The 19,623-nt window shown below is 44.8% G+C and overlaps 1 protein-coding gene across 8 annotated transcripts; it reads right to left on the reverse strand.

Annotated features, from left to right (window-relative positions):
• Nucleotides 1-1,130: 1,130 nt before the first annotated feature.
• On the reverse strand, nt 1,131-16,564 carry LOC112257417 (disabled homolog 2). 8 transcript variants are annotated; one of them, XR_002954570.2, is made up of 16 exons: nt 16,342-16,564; nt 12,573-12,727; nt 12,186-12,325; nt 8,643-8,741; nt 8,277-8,408; nt 8,120-8,200; nt 7,697-7,723; nt 7,483-7,533; nt 5,397-5,459; nt 3,992-4,612; nt 3,227-3,344; nt 2,271-2,936; nt 1,918-2,117; nt 1,791-1,848; nt 1,522-1,588; nt 1,131-1,435 (listed from the first exon to the last, which is right to left on the reverse strand). XR_002954570.2 is itself a non-coding variant. In XM_024430956.2 (15 exons), the coding sequence occupies exons 2-14, from the start codon at nt 12,706-12,708 to the stop codon at nt 1,543-1,545; spliced, it is 2,373 nt and encodes a 790-aa protein (XP_024286724.1). In that variant the 5' UTR covers nt 12,709-12,854; nt 16,342-16,564; the 3' UTR covers nt 1,131-1,431; nt 1,522-1,542. The 8 variants fall into 8 exon arrangements, 4 of the variants coding, with proteins under 4 accessions (XP_024286724.1, XP_024286723.1, XP_024286722.1 ...); XR_002954569.2 differs by having other exon boundaries at nt 1,131-1,431; nt 12,573-12,854; XR_002954568.2 differs by having other exon boundaries at nt 12,573-12,854.
• Nucleotides 16,565-19,623: the final 3,059 nt, after the last annotated feature.

Below are 19,623 nucleotides of genomic sequence, written 5' to 3' on the forward strand. Positions count from 1 at the left end.
GTTTGGCCCTGTCTGGGGGTGTCCTCGGATGGGGCCACAATGTCTCCTGACCCCTCCTGTCTCAGCCTCCAGTATTTATGCTGCAGTAGTTAATGTGTCGGGGGGCAAGGGTCAGTTTGTTATATCTGGAGTACCTCTCCTGTCCTATTCGGTGTCCTGTGTGAATCTAAGTGTGCGTTCTCTAATTCTCTTTCTCTCTCTCTCGGAGGACCTGAGCCCTAGGACCATGCCCCAGGACTACCTGACATGACTCCTTGCTGTCCCCAGTCCACCTGACCGTGCTGCTGCTCCAGTTTCAACTGTTCTGCATTATACAACCATGCTGGTCATTTATGAACATCTTGGCCATGTTCTGTTATAATCTCCACCCGGCACAGCCAGAAGAGGACTGGCCACCCCACATAGCCTGGTTCCTCTAGGTTTCTTCCTAGGTTTTGGCCTTTCAAGGGAGTTTTTCCTAGCCACCGTGCTTCTACACCTGCATTGCTTGCTGTTTGGGGTTTTAGGCTGGGTTTCTGTACAGCACTTTGAGATATCAGCTGATGTATGAAGGGCTATATAAATACATTTGATTTGACATAATTTTCTGGAATTTTCCAAGCTGTTTAAAGGCACAGTCAACTTAGTGTATGTAAACTTCTGACCCACTGGAATTGTGATACAGTGAATTATAAGTGAAGTAATGTCTGTAAACAATTGTTGAAAAAAAAAAAAAAAAAGTTATGCCAAAACTATAGTTTAACAAGAAATCTGGGGAGTGGTTGAAAAATGTTTTAATGACCACAACCTAAGTGTATTTAAACTTCTGACTTCAAGTGTATGTGCGTATGAGTGACATCCTATATTAATGAACATAAATGTGTTCATGTCATTTACAGGATGTAAATGTACAAAACTGCAATTGGAAGAGACCAAGGCATTTTATTACATGATTGTAAAGTAGGTTTATCAAAGTCAAATTCACCCCAGTTAATCTTTATCAGGGGTACTGAACTACGACACAAAAGTACTGCGATTTTAAATACATGTATTACCGATTAACAGTGTTTCTGGCATTTTTTATTTATTCATATAACCCAGTCTAAAACACAACTTATAGGCAGACACCCAAAAGACGACACTTAAAGGAATACATTATTCAGTGTTTAATAGAGCATTTCCAGGGCCTTCCCTTCCATCACACATTATGTCACTTTATTACAATACATTTCATTCAGTGGTACTAAAAAGCTATGAGATTGGAACCGAAACACAACAAGGCATTTTGGGGGGGTAAACGAGGGGCTATGTAATGGACATCAAGGCAGTTATTCAGTGTGGGCAAGGGGTTAGAAGTTGTAATTGTGTAGGATTGTCTGGCGCTTGTAGTAGCTGGTTCTGAAGACATTTGGTCATAGAGCATCGCTGCTTCTTCTCTGGACCACTGCAAACCTGACTGGAAGAAGAGAACGCACAGGTTGGTTTAAAGTATCATCTAAACTCAGTCTAAGGTTCAGAATGCGTTATCCGTCTGTCACTCACATGTGGAAGATGGGCAGGGTGTCACTCAGGCAAAGGGGTCTCCGAAGGGATCCGAGCAACCTGTGGTCTGGGCAACAGCAGTGTTCGTTCATAAAAAAAAAAAAAGATTAAGGTTTTAGTGATAAAGCATTACGTCACAATCAATTGAACTTTGATATAACTAATTTCCCTACATGTGTGCTTGCAAGGGCGCAACTTTGATTTTAGAAGTGCGGGGGACATAATGTTTATTTTTTAATCCATTCGGATAAACACTCCAAACAGCATACCCGATGAATGGTCCTAAAGCACACCGTTGCCTCGTTTTGAATCACATTCCAATGAGAACTGGGGTGAAAAAAAATGCAATTTCAGTGAAAGTTGCACCACTGTTTGTATATGCGTGTACATCCATACCGTAGCTAGAAGTGGTGCTCCAAAGGCATTAGGAGTAGCAGAGCCAAATACGTCATCAAATAGGTTCTGGTTGAGACCTGCTGCTGCTGGAGCAAGGAATGTGGCTGGAGTAGGGGCAAATGCATCCAGGAGCCCTGGCCCAGGGACCACTGCAAGAGATATCATGGGTGCAGAGTGCAGTGGGGCTGGTTTGGGTGGGTCTAGAGACAGAGAAGGGGGTAATCAGGTGGATTCAAATGTATGTATACTCAGTGGACATTAAGATATAATCCTAGTAAAGATTAATTTATCATAAATGTAGTCTTCTCCAAATCAATTGACAGGAATTTAAAATCTTAAATAACTGCCATTACCATTGGCAATAGCTGAAATCCGACTCTGAATTTCAAAGTCGTCATGATCCGCAATTTCCTGGGGCACGCCCACTTTGCTGGAGAAGTACTGGGCAAACACCCCATCCCCATTGGTGCTTGGGGCAGCAGACCCGGGTATCTGCTCCCCTTTCCTTGCTGGGATGGCTGGAGGCTTGGCAATCTGGAAGTCCTTGAACATGTCCTTCCCACTCTTCTTCTCCTTCTCCCCTCCCAGTGGGTCCAGAGCTGTGAAGGCACTGGGTTCCACCTTAGCTGGGGCCTCCTTTACTGGTGGCCGGGGTGGGGGCCGTGGTGGACCCTGCGGCATACCCTGTGGAGGGCCTCCCATCATGGTGTAAGGCTCGGGCTGGAAGAGGTTAGCCATAGGAGGCTGGCCCCAGCCTGGTGCACCCATGGGCCCTGCAGGTGCAGGCTGTCCCCAAGCCTGGCTGACTGGCGGGGCCCCATAAGGGGATGGCGCCTGCTGGCCCCAGGGGGCTGGAGGTATGGGCAGGGCACTGAAGGCAGATGGCTGGGGGAAGGTGGGCTGGGGGTTGGGGAGTGTTACCCCTCCTGGCATGGTGAACATGGAAGAGGCTGGGGCTCCCCATGGTGATGGGGCGGTCCGAGGGATGGTGACTGAAGGGGGACCCAACTGCAACGCTCCTGGAGAGGAGAGCGACAACAGAGAGGAGGGTGATGTATTTAGGTTTGGGTACAGTAGGTAGCCTACTGGCTGCAAATCAACAGAACCTAACACACTAGCTAGTGTGCACACTACTGAGCGGTGTCCAGCTGAGCCATGCCGTACTGCTCTAGCCTGATTACACATGAAACAGTTGCTGGAGCTACACAGCTACGGATGCAGATTTTACCACTTTATAGAACTAACATGCGTCAACACTGCATGGGTAGAATCATTGACTATTTCGAGCCAATGGTAACACTAGTCTTACCGAGAGCTGCCATGGAGGTGGTGGTGGGACTGAAGAGGTCATTGGAGGCAGACGAGCTGTAAGGCTGACTGGGAGCAGCAAACATGTCAGCCCCAAACAGGTCGTCAGCAGGAGGACACTGTCAGTGAAATATCAGATTATTCAACCAAATTTATCACAGGAATAGTGAAGAATGATTTACTGGCCCTCAATTAATCATGAACAGAGAACTGTGGTAAGCACAAAATTAAATGGTTTATTGTATGGATGAAAACTAAATTATACTGTATGTATTCAGTTATACGATAATTAAAAATATTTCTAACAATACTTAGGCGCAAAGACCAACACTTACCTCCACACCTCACTGAAGCATGAACGTTAGGACAAGGAACATATGAATAGATAGCAAACAGGAGACAGATGCAGTGTTTACAGTCGAGCAGAGAGGTTGTTAAACTTCCCTGGGACAAGCAAGTTAGAGAAGCCATGGGAGCACCACCATGCAGTTAGCTACATTAGAAACCCACACCAGTTCCATCCGCATCCCAGAGACAAAACCCACACCACCAACCCTAATATACTTCTACAAAAACCATGTTGGTAGATACAAAACCCAGTGCATCGCAACCTGTTGCCCTTGAGGAACAGAGTATAGTGGTATGGTATCCCAGTGCTGTAAAAAGGGGTTTTTAGAAAACCTATCATGTTTTGGGGAGGTGGTGTGCAGACAGAGACTCATTCTCAGACATGCAGCAACATCAGAGCTTCATTATGGAGCTTCACCTTGGCACTCCTCCGACCTCGTCCAGCCTTAGTGTTCTGTGGAGGGAGGCTTATCACTACCGAACTGTCCTTGCCATGACCCATGGGTGTGTTTTCTTTTGGATCGAACAGCACACCATTACAGAGGGGCGGGATTTCCCCAGATATGCCGAGAAAGGGGTTCTGTGGAGAGGCCACAGGTCCCAAACCATTCTGGATTAGAACAGGGACCCTGCACTCTGACATACCGCCACCGAGTGGCCACTGGCAATTACTGAGAGGCAGGATCATGTTCTTATTGGACAACCCGTTCAACTGCTGACCGGAGTGGTCAGAGTCTCCATTAAGACCATTGCCATTCATGACTGGCCTGCCCAAGATGTGAACAGAGCTCTCTTGGCTGTGATTGGTGGAGGGTGCTGAGATCTGAGAATTGGGGGGTGCTGATTTGGCAAGGGGGTCGTCGCTGAAAGGGTCAGAGTCTGGGGTTGGAAAGAAGCCAAACGCGGAGGAGAAGGGGTTCTCTGTTTGGGGGGTGCCCCAAAGGTTAGAGGCGTAGGAAGTGAAGGGATTTCCTTTTATACCGTTCTGATTGCTGTCAACCTCAGCGGACAGATCCAGCAATAGAATATCATTAGTCTCCTGGTTATCAAGAGGAGAAAGAGATAAAAATCAGTTGTGATGAAAAAGAGAAGCAACTGTTAACATAGCTAAATTAATCACATAATGACATGACAGTTAATGATTGTTGAAGCAACAGTATTGACGACAGACCAATAAACATTTCAACAGGAATCAGAAACTCAACTCTAAGAATGTGCTTTGTGATGGCAGTAGGCTAGCTTGTGTCCGTTTGATGATTTAACCATATATCCAGGATTTTACCTTTGTAATCCATCAAACGACTTCAAGACAAACATCCAGATTACACACCTTCACAGAGTTGAGTTTGAGTCCTGTATGACATGTGGAATGATATGATTGGTGGAAAATGAGGGTGAAGTTATGCAGTAGAGCCTGAGACACTGCCGCAATGCAGAACAAAACAGACATCTTTGACAACTGGCAAGACTGCGCTAGCGAGAACCTGAGAAAAACTTTACCAGAGAGAGAGTTGTCAAACCCACCTGATTATAAAGATCCCTGTTAGTAATAAGAACGGACAAAAAGCCGCCGATCTTCAAAAATAAAATAGAAGCACAGTTGTTGGCCGTACCGTCCTCAAATGTAATGACAAATGTTTGAGCATCCTAACCGCCAACCACTGCATTATTATACCCATTTCTAGAGTGTTATGAATATTTCCCCAGTGCCATCATTTGGTCTCCTTATGACCGCAGAATTCAATGTTCCCAGAAACGAGGGGTTCTATATTGTGTGTCCGCACATCCAGTGAGCCTCACCCTACAGCAACAGGCCAACTTACTGTAGGAGAATGGATGTCTGGCGGTGTGGACATGTCTCCAAACAGATCCAGCTGTTGCACCTCCTGAACAAAACACAAATATCTAGTATCAGCATCATAAAGACATTTATTGAACCTTTAACTAGGAAAGTCAGTAAAGAACACTTATTTACAATGACGGCCTACTCTTATTTACAATGACGGCCTACAGTGCCTTAGGCCTGTGAGTGGCGCAGAGGTCTACATATCATAAAGATACAGAGCCTTCGGAAAGTATAAAGACCCCTTGATATGTTCCACTTTGTTACGTTACAGCCTTATTATACAAATTGCCCCCCTCCCCCCCTCCAATCTCAAATCAAAGTTTCACCTTACAGTGAAATGCTTACTTACAGGCTCTAACCAATAGTGCGGAGAAAAAAATAAGTATGCATGTGTGTGTAGATAAGTAAAGAAATAAAACAGTAAAAAAAAACATTTGAAAATAAGAGTAGCAGGGCTATATACAGACACTGGTTAGTCAGGCTTATTGAGGTAGTATGTACATGTGGGTATGGTTAAAGTGACTTTGCATATATGATGAACAGAGAGTAGCATTAGCGTAAAAAGCAATCACACTATACCCCATAATGACAATGCAAGAACAGCTTAAAAATGTTCACAAATGTATAAAAATTAAAACACTGAAATATCACGTTTACATAAGTATTTCAGACCCTTCACACAGTACCTTGTTGAATCACCGTCGGCAGCGATTACCGCATTGAGTCTTGGGTATGACGCTACAAGCTTGGCACACCTGTATTTGGGGAGTTTCTCCCATTCTTCTCTGCAGATTCTCTCAAGCTCTGTCGGGTTGGATGGGGAGCGTTGCTGCGCAAGTATTTTCAGGTTTCTCCAGAGACGTTAGATTGGGTTCAAATCCAGGCTACGGCTCGGCCACTCAAGGCCATTCAGAGACTTGTCCTGAAGAAACTCCTGCGTTGTCTTGGCTGTGTGCTTAGGGTCGTTGTCCTGTTGGAAGGTGAACCGTCGCCCCAATCTGAGGTCCTGAGCAGGTTTTCATCAAGGATCTGCACTTCGCTCTTTTAATCTTTGCCTCGATTCTGACTAGTCCCCACCTCTGAAAAACATGCCCACAGCATAATGCTGCCACCACTGTGATTCACCGTAGGCATGGTGCCTGGTTTCCTCCAGACATGACACTTGACATTCAGGCCAAAGAGTTCAATCTTTGTTTCATCAGACCACAGAATCTTGTTTCTTATCTTGTCCTTCTGGAAGGTTCTCCCATCTCCATAGAGGAACTCTAGAGCTCGGTCAGTGACCATTAGGTTCTTTGTCACCTCTCTGACCAAGGCCCTTCTACCTCGATTGCCCAGTTTGGCCGGGCGGCCAGCTCTAGGCAGAGTCTTGGTGGTTCCAAACATCTTTCATTTAACATTGACGGAGGCCACTGTTCTTGGGGACCATAAATGCTGCAGACATTTTTGGGTACCCTTCCCCAGATCTGTGCCTCAATCCTATTCCTTCGACTTCATGGCTTGGTTTTTGCTCTGACATGCACGGTCAACTATGGGACCTTATATAGACATGTGTGCATTTTCCAAATTATGTCCAATCAATTGAATTTACCACAGGTGGATTCCAATGAAGTTGTAGAAACATCTGAAGGATGATCAACGGAAACAGGATGCACCCAAGCTCAATTTCCAGTCTCATAGCAAAGGGTCTGAAAACACATGTTTTTTATTTGTAATATATTTGCAAACATTCCTAAAAACCTGTTTTTACTCTCATTATGGGGTATTGTGTGTAGATTGCTGAGGATTTTTTATATGAATTTAAAAATAAAATACATTTTAGAATAAGGTTGTAATGTAACAAAATGTGGAAAAAGTCAAGGTTTCTGAACACTTTTTGAAGGCACTGTATATCCAGTATCATCAAGATACATCTTTCTTTATGATGGCACTGGATATAACAAAATACTATTGATCAAAACACCACATAATGTCTACTAGTAGACAGGTGGTCCTGGAGAATGCTCTTTTGCATCCAATTGGCGCTCTTTTGCATGTATGATTCCATGATCTGAAACACTTACTTTGGCAGTGCCTGCCTGGCCATCGATACTGAGCAAGGTGTTGCCACCATTCTATAATTGAGAAACAGCAATTAAGTGTCAAGTATGCACTACTACAGCCTACATCTCAGATCAAGCTTATATTAAAATCAACATATACAGGCAATTAAAAAAAGCAAAGGAAAACTAACCACAAATAGGTGCTAAGTGGCATGACAAATACATAGGCGCTTACCTCAACTGTTGCGTTATTGCGCTGATCCTGAACAGATGGAGGAAGAGGGGAAAACAAGGTGATTCCATTGGAGTAATGTCATATGTAATCCATTTACTTATTGGCTGAGAAGTGATATTTGTGCCATAACGAGTCATCATTGCAATACAAAGAAAGCATGGTTTGTGGTGCAGGACTGTAAAACAGCACTAGGGGGCAGTGTCAACCTTACAACTTCAGTCAGCAAACCCAAAAACACTACCTCCCCAAAAACAATACTTGAAATAAATAAATAGGGGTCACGTTCAGTAGGGAGAAAAAAGCTTTGAAACTGATTGAAGCAGAGAAGAACTATTCGCACATAGAACAGTGTTTTCTGTTGCAAAATGTTTAGCTACGGTGTGTCCTACTGAACACAACCCAGATCCCACCATAGTAATTTACCTTCTGTGAGGCCTCAGACTCTTTCTTCATGTTGAAGATGACCTGGAACAGATCCTTCAAGTCAATGACCAGGGGCTCTGCCTATATGGAGGAGATTAATGGAAAAACAGTCAATAGATACAATCAAAGACTTTCAGTCTGTGTCCCTGTGTGTTACCTGCTGGCCAGTCTTTATGGCGAAAAACTGGTGCTGTCCCTCGGCCCCACACACGTAACCAAAGGCCCTGTTATCTGTTACGTCTCTGGCGATGAACGAGATCTTATTCACCATGTGCTCATGTTCTATTACCTGAGAGGGAGGAAATGAAAAAACAGCTTTAAAAATAAAATAGTCTTCATTAGCATAATATAACTATGATCAGAGGCCTACATGGCATCTACTCCTGACAGAGATCATGTCCAGTGTTCATATTCTGAAAATGTGCTCCCTCTATGATGTCTACAATAGATCATTCCATTTGTAGGTTGGTACTCCCAAGCCACTGAGACATGGTTTAGAAAGCCACAGAAGAGTTGTTCTCACCCCTGTTTTCTCATCAATGATCTTGATGCCCGACATGGATATGTTGACCCAGATCCTCTGCTTGTGTTTGCCCTGTGACCGAGAGGCTATTGCCAAGCCCTGCAAAGAAACAATGACCGCCATGCACAGAACAGAGTTACATAAACACCACAACAAAAAAGACATACTAACACAGACCAGGGAGGTTTTCCAATGTCTCGCAAAGAACGGCACCGATTGGTAGATGGGTAAAAATAAGTAAAACATTAAAAAGCCTATTGAGCATGGTGATGTTAATTACACAAGGATGGTGTATCAATACACCCAGTCACAAAGATCCATTGCAATCAGCAAGTTCAGACCCCTTCCCTTTTTGTTATGTTACAACCTTATTCTAAAATGGATGAAAAAAAAAATGTACTCCTCGTCAGCACACAATACCCCATAACAAAGCAAAAGCATATGCATTCTATAAAAAATGAAAAATACCTTAAGTGTTCAGACCCTTTGCTATGAGACTCAAAATTAAGCTCAGGTGCATCCGGTTTCCATTGATGATCCTTCAGATGTTTCTACAACTTGGAGTTCACCTGTGGTAAATTCAATTGATTGGACATGATTTGAAAAGGACACACATCGGTCTATAAAGTCCCACAGTTGACCGTGCATGTCAGAGCAATAACAAGCCAAGGAATTGTCTGTAGAGCTCCGAGACAAGATTGTGTGGAGGCACAGATCTGGGGAAGGGTACCAAAACATTTCTGCAGCATTGAAGATGCCCAAGAACAGTGGCCTCCATTCTTAAATGGAAGAAGTTTGGAATCACCAAGACTCTTCCTAGAGCTGGCCACCCGGCCAAATTTAGCAATCGGGAGAAAAGTGCCTTGGTTCAGATCTCCTCTGTGGAGATGAGAACTTTCCAGAAGGGCAACCGTCGCTGCAGCACTCCAATCAGGCCTTTATGGTAGAGTGGACAGATGGAAGCCACTCCTCAGTATAAGGAACATGACAGCCTGCTTGGAGTTTGCCAAAAGGCAACTAAAGGACTCGCAGACCATGAGAAACAAGATTCTCTGGTCTGATGAAACCAAGATTGAACCTTTTGGCCTGAATGCCAAGCGTCACATCTGGAGGAAATCTGGCACCATCCCTACGATGAACCATGGTGGTGGCAGGATCATGCTGTAGGGATGTAGGGATGTTTTTCAGCAACGGGGACTGGGAGACTAGTCAGGATCGAGAGAAAGATTAACAGAGCAAAGTACAGAGAGATCCTTGATGAAAACCTGCTCCAGAACGCTCAGTACCGTGAAGGGGAACCGTCGCCCCAGTCTGACAGGACAATGACCCGAAGCACACAGCCTAGACAATGCAGGAGTGACTTCGGGACAAGTCTCTGAATGTCCTTGAGTGGCCCAGCCATAGCACACACTTGAACATCTCTGGAAAGACCTGAAAATAGCTGTGCAGCGGCGGTCCCATCCAACCTGAGAACTTGAGAGGATCTGCAGTGAAGAATGGGAGAAACTCCTCAAATACGGGTTTGCCAAGCTTGTAGCGTCATACCCGAGAAGACTTGAGGCTGAAATTGCTGCCAAAAGTGCTTAACAGTATTGAGTAAAGGATCTGAATACTTATATGTCAATGTAATTTCTAAACCTGTTTTTGCTTTGTCATTATTCTGTAGATTGATGAGAGAAAATGATTTAATCAATTTTAGAATAAGGCTGTAATGTAACAAAATGTGTAAAAGTTCAAAGGGTCTGAATACTTCCCAAATGCACTGTACAGGCGTCTTAACTCCGTTGCCGGAGAGGAAGGAAACCACTCCGGGATTTCACCGTGAAGACAATGGTGACCTTAAAACAGTTCGAGTTTAATGGTTGTGATAGGAGAAAACTGACAATGGCATCAACATTGTAGTTAATCCAAAATACTAGCCTAAAGAGTGAAAAGGAAGTCTGTACAAAATAAGAATATTCCAGTAATGCTGCAAAAAAAAATCAATCAATTCATTTAGTTAATTGTGTTGTATTGGATTTGCCCCAAGCATAATGGGGAAAAACGCCAAATACAGGTGTGCCAAGCTTTTAGAGTCATACCCAAGAAGATTACTCAGTACCACCCTCCATATTTGTAAGCATAGGAGTGGCTATGTCATGTTATGGGTATGCCTGTAATTGTAAAAGGACAGGAGTTTCAGGATTTCTAAAAAAAAAAAAAAAACTATGGAGCTAAGCACAAGCAAAATCCTAGAGGAAAACATGGTTCAGTCTCCTTTCCACCAGACATGGAGATGAATTCACCTTTCAGTAGGACCATAACCTAAAACAAGGCCAAATCTACACTCGAGTTGCTTACCAAGAACACCGTGAATGTTCCAGAGTAGCCGAGTTACAGTTTTGAACAGCATAATGGGGCAAATGTTGCACAATCCAGGTGTGGAAAGCTTAGACTTAACCAGAGGACTCACAGCTGTAATTGCTTCAAAAGGTGACTCCAGGGTGTGAATACTTATGCAAATGAAATTTCTGTATTTCATTTAAGAATTCCTAAAACATGTTCTCACTACAGGTAGTATTTAGGTAAGTGAGGATTGCATGTTTATTAGGTACACTACCCCTTTCATGAAAACGGTTTGCTCCTAGAGGCAGTCACGTAACCTTGGCTTGCTATATTAGCACTGTTGGATTGAACGTTCAAATGGGAAAATGAGTGACAAAAGCGACTGAGCGTGGCATGATCGTCGGCGCCAGGCGCACCAGTTCCGGTATCTAAGAAACGGCCAGCCTTTTGGGCTTTTCACACACTACAGTGTCTAGGGTTTATGGAGAATGAAGCGACAAACAAAAAACATCCTGTCAGTGGCAATCCTGTGGCCGAAAACAACTCGTTGATGAGGTTGAAGGAGACTGGCAAGAATCATGAAAGCTAACAGGCGCGCCCACAAACTCAGCTCAGCTAACAGGCGCGCCCACAAACTCAGCTCAGCTAACAGGCGCGCCCACAAACTCAGCTCAGCTAACAGGCGCGCCCACAAACTCAGCTCAGCTAACAGGCGCGCCCACAAACTCAGCTTGGTACAACAGTGGTGTGCAGAAGGGCATCTCGGAACGCACAACTCATCGATCCTTGTCACAGACTGGCTATTACAGCAGAAGATCACACCGGGTTCCACTCCTATTAGCTAAAAACAAGAAGCGGCTCATGGCCACGCAATCACCAACACTGGACAATTTAAGAGTGGAAAAACATAACTTGGTCAGATGAATCCAGATTCCTGTTGCGTCATGCCAATGGCAGAGTCAGGATTCGGCGTGAGCAGCCCTGGCTTAATCCTGCCTGGTGTCAACGGTATAGGCAGGTGGTGTTCGAATGGTGAGGGGAATGTTTTCCTGGCACATGTTAGGTCCCGGTGATACCGTTTCCATGCCCCAAAGAATTCAGACTGTTCTGGAGATGAACAGTGGTCCGACCTGGCACTAGATGGGTGTACCTAATAAACTGACCACTGAGTGTAGATGCGTAACAGTAAGTGTACTGTAGCATCATGATATGTGGTACCTTGAGTTTCATCATGGAGTCCTGGCTCATCTTGTCCCCTCGGGCCTCTGGGACATCATCGATGCCAATCAGCTTGGCCCTGTACCTCACACCATCACCCTGGAACCGGGACAGCAGGTACTCATCAGTCTTCTCTGGAGCTGGACAGAGGTATGAGAGAAGGATATTAAACTGATTGATTTTCACTTTCTATCCAGTTGAGCATGCTCTCTTATTCTACTGTATTTATTTTATGACAGCCTCAAAACATCACACCACAAGAAGCATAGAAATCAATATGCAGAGTCAAAATAGGTCAAGTCGGAGGTCACAGAAAAAGGCTGTTCAGCCCTTACCACCAAATCCCTCACATGCGGGGAGAGAGGGAGTGGCCCTTACATACAATACCTTTCTTCTTCTCTTTCTTGAAGGGGGTCTTGGCTGGTGCTGCGGAAGGGGTGGTGGGGATGCTTGTTGTGGGGGAGGGAGTGCTGGAGGGGTCGGCTGGGACGACAGGTGTATTGCTCGCCACTTCCGTAGACATGGTGGGTTGGGGGGCCAGCCTTACGAGAGTTGAGACAGGCAGACAGAACGGGTAAACCTGATGAGGCTGCAGCTCCGGTCGCTCAGGCAGGGGGAGGGGTTAACTCAGCAAAGAGGTTCAGCACTTGCAAATGCTCAGTTATGTGCCTGAAGGAGGGTTGAGGGGAAGGAGTGTGACAATGCAATGACACGCCGATGTTAAGCTTTCAGGAAAATTTAAGGTGAAATACAAAAACATTTCTGGTGATAAAAGAATGATAACAGAAGACATTACAGCTCTAAACATTTTAAAGACCAACAGCTTTCGCTGGCTTGTGCTACCTGAATATTGTCCCTTACGGGTTTTGTGAGCATCATAAAAAGTAATATCACTTTAATGATCAACAACCAAGAGTCATGACCCCAGTACCTTGTTCCTACTAACCACGCATAAGGAGCACACACCATTTTGACCCTTGCTGTGAACCCTGTGCTTTATGTAGTGACGGCTGATCGCAGGTAATGGAACTGCCATTGAATTCAGTGGGCTCTTTAATTAATATTGAGTGTGTGGGAGAGAGAGAGAGAGAAACACCTAGAGGGCATCAAAAAGAGTTGTGCAACTGGCCACACACACGCACTTCCTGTTTCGAACTGTGCATCCCGTCAGTCAGATTCCCAGTCACAGGGGTCCTGTCCAGAACACCACCAGTCCAAGTCTGAGACGAGCATAGGCAAGAGGCTGGGTGTTTAAAAGCGGAATAAGCCACGACTCACTCTGGCAGAGCAAAGATCGGGAGCGACCAAAGGTTGCGCTATTAAAGGTTAATCTTACGCTAGCTGGTTGGTGTTAAAACTGACAGATCCCATGATGACCAAGTGCTCCAGTTAGCTCTTAATGACACATCTAAGGACAACATGACAGTACAGCTTGCAATTCTCCCTCAGCAACTGCAGGTCTACCCTATAAAACCTCAGATGGGAATCATCATGATAGACAAATGCAAGCAACTTGACAATGTCATCGAGCATACAAAACATTAAGAACCTGCTCTTTCCTTGACAGACTGACCAGGTGAAAGCTATGATCCCTTAGAGGTCACTTGTTAAATCCACTTCAAATCAGTGTAGATGGAGGGGAGGAGACAGGTTAAAGAATGATTTTTAAGCCTTGAGACATGGGTTGTGTATCTGTGCCATTCAGAGGGTGAATGGGCAAGACAAAATATTTAAATGCCTTTGAAAAAAAAGGTTGTGCCAGGCGCACCAGTTTGTGTCAAAAACAGCACCGCTGCTGAGGTTCTCACACGCAACAGTTTCCTGTGTGTATCAAGGATGGCCCATCACCCAAATGACAACTGTGGGACGCATTGGAGTCAACATGGGCCAGCATCACTGTGGAACGCTTTCGACACCTTGTAGAGTCCATGCCTAGACGAATTGAGGCCGTTCTGAGGGCAAATATTAGGAAGTTGTTCTTAATGTTTGGTATACTCAGTGTGTCTCCAGGCTTGCTAAACTCCAACAAACATCATCATAACTCTGGAATTGGGAGACATGCAAGGCCAAGAACCTCCTGTTTGACACAGCTGAAGTTGAATTCCCTCCCCTTTACATAGATGCCTCTTGTAATCCTTGCTCGCCCTCCCTCTGTGCTAGTCTGGGGGGGTTACTCATTAAAAAAAAACAGTCCATTTCCTGAAAACAAGCAGAACCTGACAGTCTACAGGCACTTTTAAAACCCAAAGCACAGTCAGTGACTGCTGAAGAGTGCCTAACATTAATCCAACTCTCCTCAAGTAAAGTCCATTCTGAGCTCTAACCTGATGTCAGGTAATCACAGTAACATTAAAACAATGAGAGACTGGAGGCTGTCAAAGAGATTTAACTGTATAAACTTCCACTATGAGAAGTATGCATCTCTTCTAAAGCCATTTGATTTACAAAGTCAGATGAAATACTTTCTAGAGCTACCATGTTCAGAGTTAACAGCAGCATCCAGAAGTGTTTTCCAGTCATGACATGATAGCTGATGCAGTCGGAGACAGCAGGGTTTGGTTGAGTCCCCCGCTTAAAGACTTACGGAATTGCTGGTCCTATCTGTCACTGAGTGAAAGTGTTCTTATTCATTACATGTGTGTTTAGTGGGCATCCAGCACAGAGAAGACAATTAAGCCTAGGTTCTAAATAAATTAGGAGTTAGATACCATACCAATCACATCCCAGATCATACCTCCATGACTGATTGGCGCAGCCATGGTTCACGTCACACCACACTGTTTGTGACGGTTACCCCCAAGATTTTTTTCAGCAGTGGTGGCAAAGTTAGCATGGTGCGTGATAGGGGGTGTGGCCAATGGCACAGTCCAACATTTTTAAGGGCAATCCTCTTGGCCAGTGAATGTTGCCGTTTTAAAGCCAATTTCCTGCAATTCTACACATACCGTCACTTATGCTGTGTTCTTATGCTATCAGAGGGACTCAAACATTATAAATACTTCAACAAAAACTTTAAGAAATACAAAATGTATTATACAGGAAGGCTTGACGCTGCTAAATGAATATAGGTTAAATACTGGGGTTTCTGTGTGTGTGACAAGTCAAAGGACCTCCAGTAATGGGTGAGAAGAGGACAATTTGGGATACTGTCAGACAGGAAGGTTGAAGACTGAAATAGTTTAGGGGTGGTGACACGACCCACATGATTTTAGCTGGTCTATAACTACCATGGGGTGACAGTCCAGGTAACTTTGCCCCAGATAAGTGGTGGGGTCAGCGACTATAGAAAACACTAATAAAATACAACTTCTCAATGTCAGCATGTTAACTAACCTGGCTGACACACTGCGTGAAAAACCTGCCCCCAGTCTAAGAAGACAAAAACCATTGGCATTTCCACAGCTTTAGAAGTGAAAGAAGAACCAGACGCATAACAAATAGCTAAAAGCCATTTGAAAGCTGCCAGGGAATCAACATGAACATTAGACATCTTGCCCAAATGCATAGACTGAATCCAGTGTTTTTTCACCAAGTCAGCAGAATTGCTGGAGAGAGAGAGAGAGAGAGAGAGATTCAGCACATCTGGAGGAGATTATGGGATTAATCACATACTCAATGGAATGGTGAAATGCACTACAGCCTATAGGCCCACTGTGGGTACAGACAGTGGCCTGGACTACAGACAAAGACTACAGGGAAACAATAACCGTCTACTAGGGATAAAAAGGCAGCTATTTGTATTGTGTTTTATAAACTCAAATGCAGTCATAAATAGCAGTAGGCTATAGGGAGGACAGGAATACATCTGGTTGGACAAATATTAACCATGATGGATAAACAGCCAAGGTGGCCAAAATACGATTTGAACGTCGTTTTAGCCTTACATTCAACAAGACAGACGATCCGTTATTCAGCCGAAGTACATTTTCGGCATGAAAAATAGCGAACTCCCACAATTACCAGTGACGTGCGCACAGCTGGAACTAATGGAAAAACCAGGGTCGCTTTCTTGAGTGTGTTTGATTCAGCATGTAAAACATGTCACAAATATCATCCCAAATGTATCATTTCATATAAGACTCCGTGACAAGACAACATAAATTGCGATCCCTGCCTGGTGAATTTGTGGCTACGAAAGAATGTGGCTGTCACGTACCGTTAACAAGCGCTCCAGACAGAATTCTTCATATTCGAGGTTTGTCTTCCAGCGTTCTGAATGTCATGCGAATACTACTTTCCCCGTCGACACGTCTCCTGTCCGCTATGAGGGTTAAATCAAACGCAGCTTTTCAAAGACTTGTTGGAATCAGATGTTACCGCTGAGATGTGCCGCTATGCAGTGAATTGGCTACTCCCCCACAGCAGCAGGATCATGCAACCTCCCAATTTAACCCCTTGCATGACAGAACGTCAGCCCCCAAATCTACACCAACCAATGATGAGACCAATATGATTGACATGAAAGCATTATTTCATTCTCACACCACATCGCAACAAGAGAGGCACACTACAAAGCAAAATGAATGAGTTAGCCAGCTAACTTACCTAAATATAACTTTACATTTCTCAGAAAAATTTGCTTGAAATGGGAATGGTCTAATTGAGTCAACAACCAAAAACACATATCTAAGTTTAGTTTTCCTAATGAACAAGAACATCTAGCTATTTCTGTCTGTTCATCAAAGTTGGCTAACTCATTAAACATAATTTGTACTAGTATACCCTTCTGATGTTGCCTTTAGTTTTATGCAACTCCATGTAACTGCTCTCTAAATGTACATTCTAATATTTGGGCCATACTGCTTGGGATCTGTGTAGCCTAAGCCTATAAGAACATATCAGATATTTTCTGATGTTTTGCAGATTAAAACATTTAATAATTCCCCACTGCACTGCCCCAGGTTTGTTTGACCCAAATTTAGTAGGCCTGTTAGGCCAGAGACAAATATTTGAAATGCAATTTCCATTAAGTGAAACTATTTCATTAACACATGTTGCATAGGGCAGCATTTCATCAGAACCTCCTTCAGAGAAAAAGGAAGAGTAGGATATCAGTTCATTTTTTACATTTTTTTTATCTTACGCTTCTATTGTTCACACTGGGCATGATGACAGTAGAATGAAAGTGGTTGTTGAAGTAGCATTTCACAGCCACCCTAGTGTGTGTGTGTGTGTGTGTGTGTGTGTGTGTGTGTGTGTGTGTGTGTGTGTGTGTGTGTGTGTGTGTGTGTGTGTGTGTGTGTGTGTGCGTGTGTGCGTGTGTGCGTGTGTGTGTGTGTGCATGCGTGTGCATGTATGTGTCTGTGTCTGTGATTCCAGACTAGCCTTATGAGACAGATTAGGGGAGAGAATTAGATAGAGGGAAGCTTTCCTTCCTGGCTAGGTTTCCTGTATAGATCTGCTGACAGAGGATGTTGTTTAGGAGGAGTTAGGGAGAAGAGCGTCTCTGAACCAGATCACTGTCAAGCTGAGGAAGAACCTCTTTTCCCTTTTTCCCGTTCCTGTGACCTCTGGAATGGATAGCCAGGGGCTTCGTCCCAAATGGAACCGTATCCCCTACATACTACAGTGCACTACTTTTGACCAGAGCCTTGTGGGCCCCTGATTGGTTAATGGGCAAAATGCTTTAAGACCAACCCGGACTCAGTGGTAGACGTAACATGTAAATGTAAATCTGTCTCTCTCCATTTAATTTGATATGTTACGTTTTGTAATTTGTGGATATCCATCATCCATTTCTTATGATATTTTAGGAATTACAATTTGTATGATATGTTACTAATTGCAATTTGTACAATTTCTTACGAATTTGCAATACATATGATATCTTATATGAATTCCAATATGTTGTGGCTAACATTAGCTAGGTGACAAATGTTAGCTAGGCTAGGTGTTGGGGGTTAAGGTTAGGGGTTAGAGTTAAGGTTAGGTTTAGGGGTTAAGGTTAGGGGTTAGAGTTAAGGTTAGGTTTAGGGGTTAAGGTTAGGGGTTAGAGTTAAGGTTAGCTTTAGGGGTTAAGGTTAGAGTTAAGTTTAGGCTTAGGGGAAGAGTTAGCTAGCATGTTAAGTAGTTGTAAAGTTGCTAATTAGGTAAAATGCATAAGTTGTCCCAAATGTTATTTCAACACGCAACCTCCACGTTCACGTTATACGCCCACCCATCCTCCACGTTCACGTTATACGCCCACCCATCCTTCACGTTCTCGTTATTCGCCCACCCATCCTCCACGTTCTCATTATTCGCCCACCCGTCCTCCACGTTCTCGTTATACGCCCACCCATCCTCCACGTTCTCGTTATACGCCCACCCATCCTCCACGTTCTCGTTATACGCCCACCCATCCTCCACATTCTCATTATTCGCCCATCCATCCTCCACATCCTCGTTATACGCCCACCCGTCCTCCACATTCACGTTATATGCCCACCCGTCCTCCACGTTCTCATCATACGCCCACCCATCCTCCACGTTCTCATTATTCGCCCCCACCCGTCCTCCACATCCTCGTTATACACCCACTCATCCTCCACGTTCTCGTTATACGCCCACCCATCCTCCACGTTCTCATTATTCGCCCATCCATCCTCCACATCCTCGTTATACGCCCACCCGTCCTCCACGTTCACCTTATACGCCCACCCATCCTCCACGTTCTCATTATTCGCCCACCCATCCTCCACGTTTTCATTATACGCCCACCCGTCCTCCACGTTCACGTTATACGCCCACCCGTCCGCCACGTTCTCATTATACGCCCACCCGTCCTCCACGTTCTCATTATACGCCCACCCATCCTCCACGTTCTCGTTATACGCCCACCCATCCTCCACGTTCTCATTATTCGCCCACCCATCCTCCACGTTCTCATTATTCGCCCACCCATCCTCCACGTTCTCGTTATACGCCCACCCATCCTCCACGTTCTAATTATTCGCCCACCCATCCTCCACGTTCTCGTTATACGCCCACCCATCCTCCACGTTCTCATTATTCGCCCACCCATCCTCCACGTTCTCGTTATACGGCCACCCATCCGCCACGTTCTCATTATACGCCCACCCGTCCTCCACATCCTCGTTATACGCCCACACTTCCTCCACGTTCTCGTTATACGCCCACCCGTCCTCCACATCCTCGTTATACGCCCACACTTCCTCCACGTTCTCGTTATACGCCCACCCATCCTCCACGTTCTCATTATACGCCCACCCGTCCTCCACGTTCTAGTTATATGCCCACCCGTCCTCCACGTTCTCATTATACGCCCACCCGTCCTCCACATTCTCGTTATACGCCCACCTGTCCTCCACGTTCTGGTTATACGCCCACCCATCCTCCACGTTCTCATTATACGCCCACCCGTCCTCCACGTTCTCGTTATACGCCCACCCGTCCTCCACGTTCTTGTTATACGCCCCACTGTCTTCCACGTTCTCAT

Source organism: Oncorhynchus tshawytscha, linkage group LG09, assembly GCF_018296145.1.
Source record: "Oncorhynchus tshawytscha isolate Ot180627B linkage group LG09, Otsh_v2.0, whole genome shotgun sequence".
Lineage (NCBI taxonomy): Eukaryota > Metazoa > Chordata > Actinopteri > Salmoniformes > Salmonidae > Oncorhynchus > Oncorhynchus tshawytscha.

Excerpts from the sequence above, each read along its gene's own strand:
- LOC112257417 (XM_024430954.2), bottom strand. The coding sequence starts at position 12,708 with ATGTCTACGGAAGTGGCGAGCAATACACCTGTCGTCCCAGCCGACCCC. Across the intron at positions 12,326-12,572 it reads CAAGAAAGAGAAGAAGAAAG|CTCCAGAGAAGACTGATGAG; the intron begins GTATTGTATGTA and ends ACCTCTGTCCAG. Across the intron at positions 2,937-3,226 it reads CACCTCCATGGCAGCTCTCG|GAGCGTTGCAGTTGGGTCCC; the intron begins GTAAGACTAGTG and ends TCTCCTCTCCAG.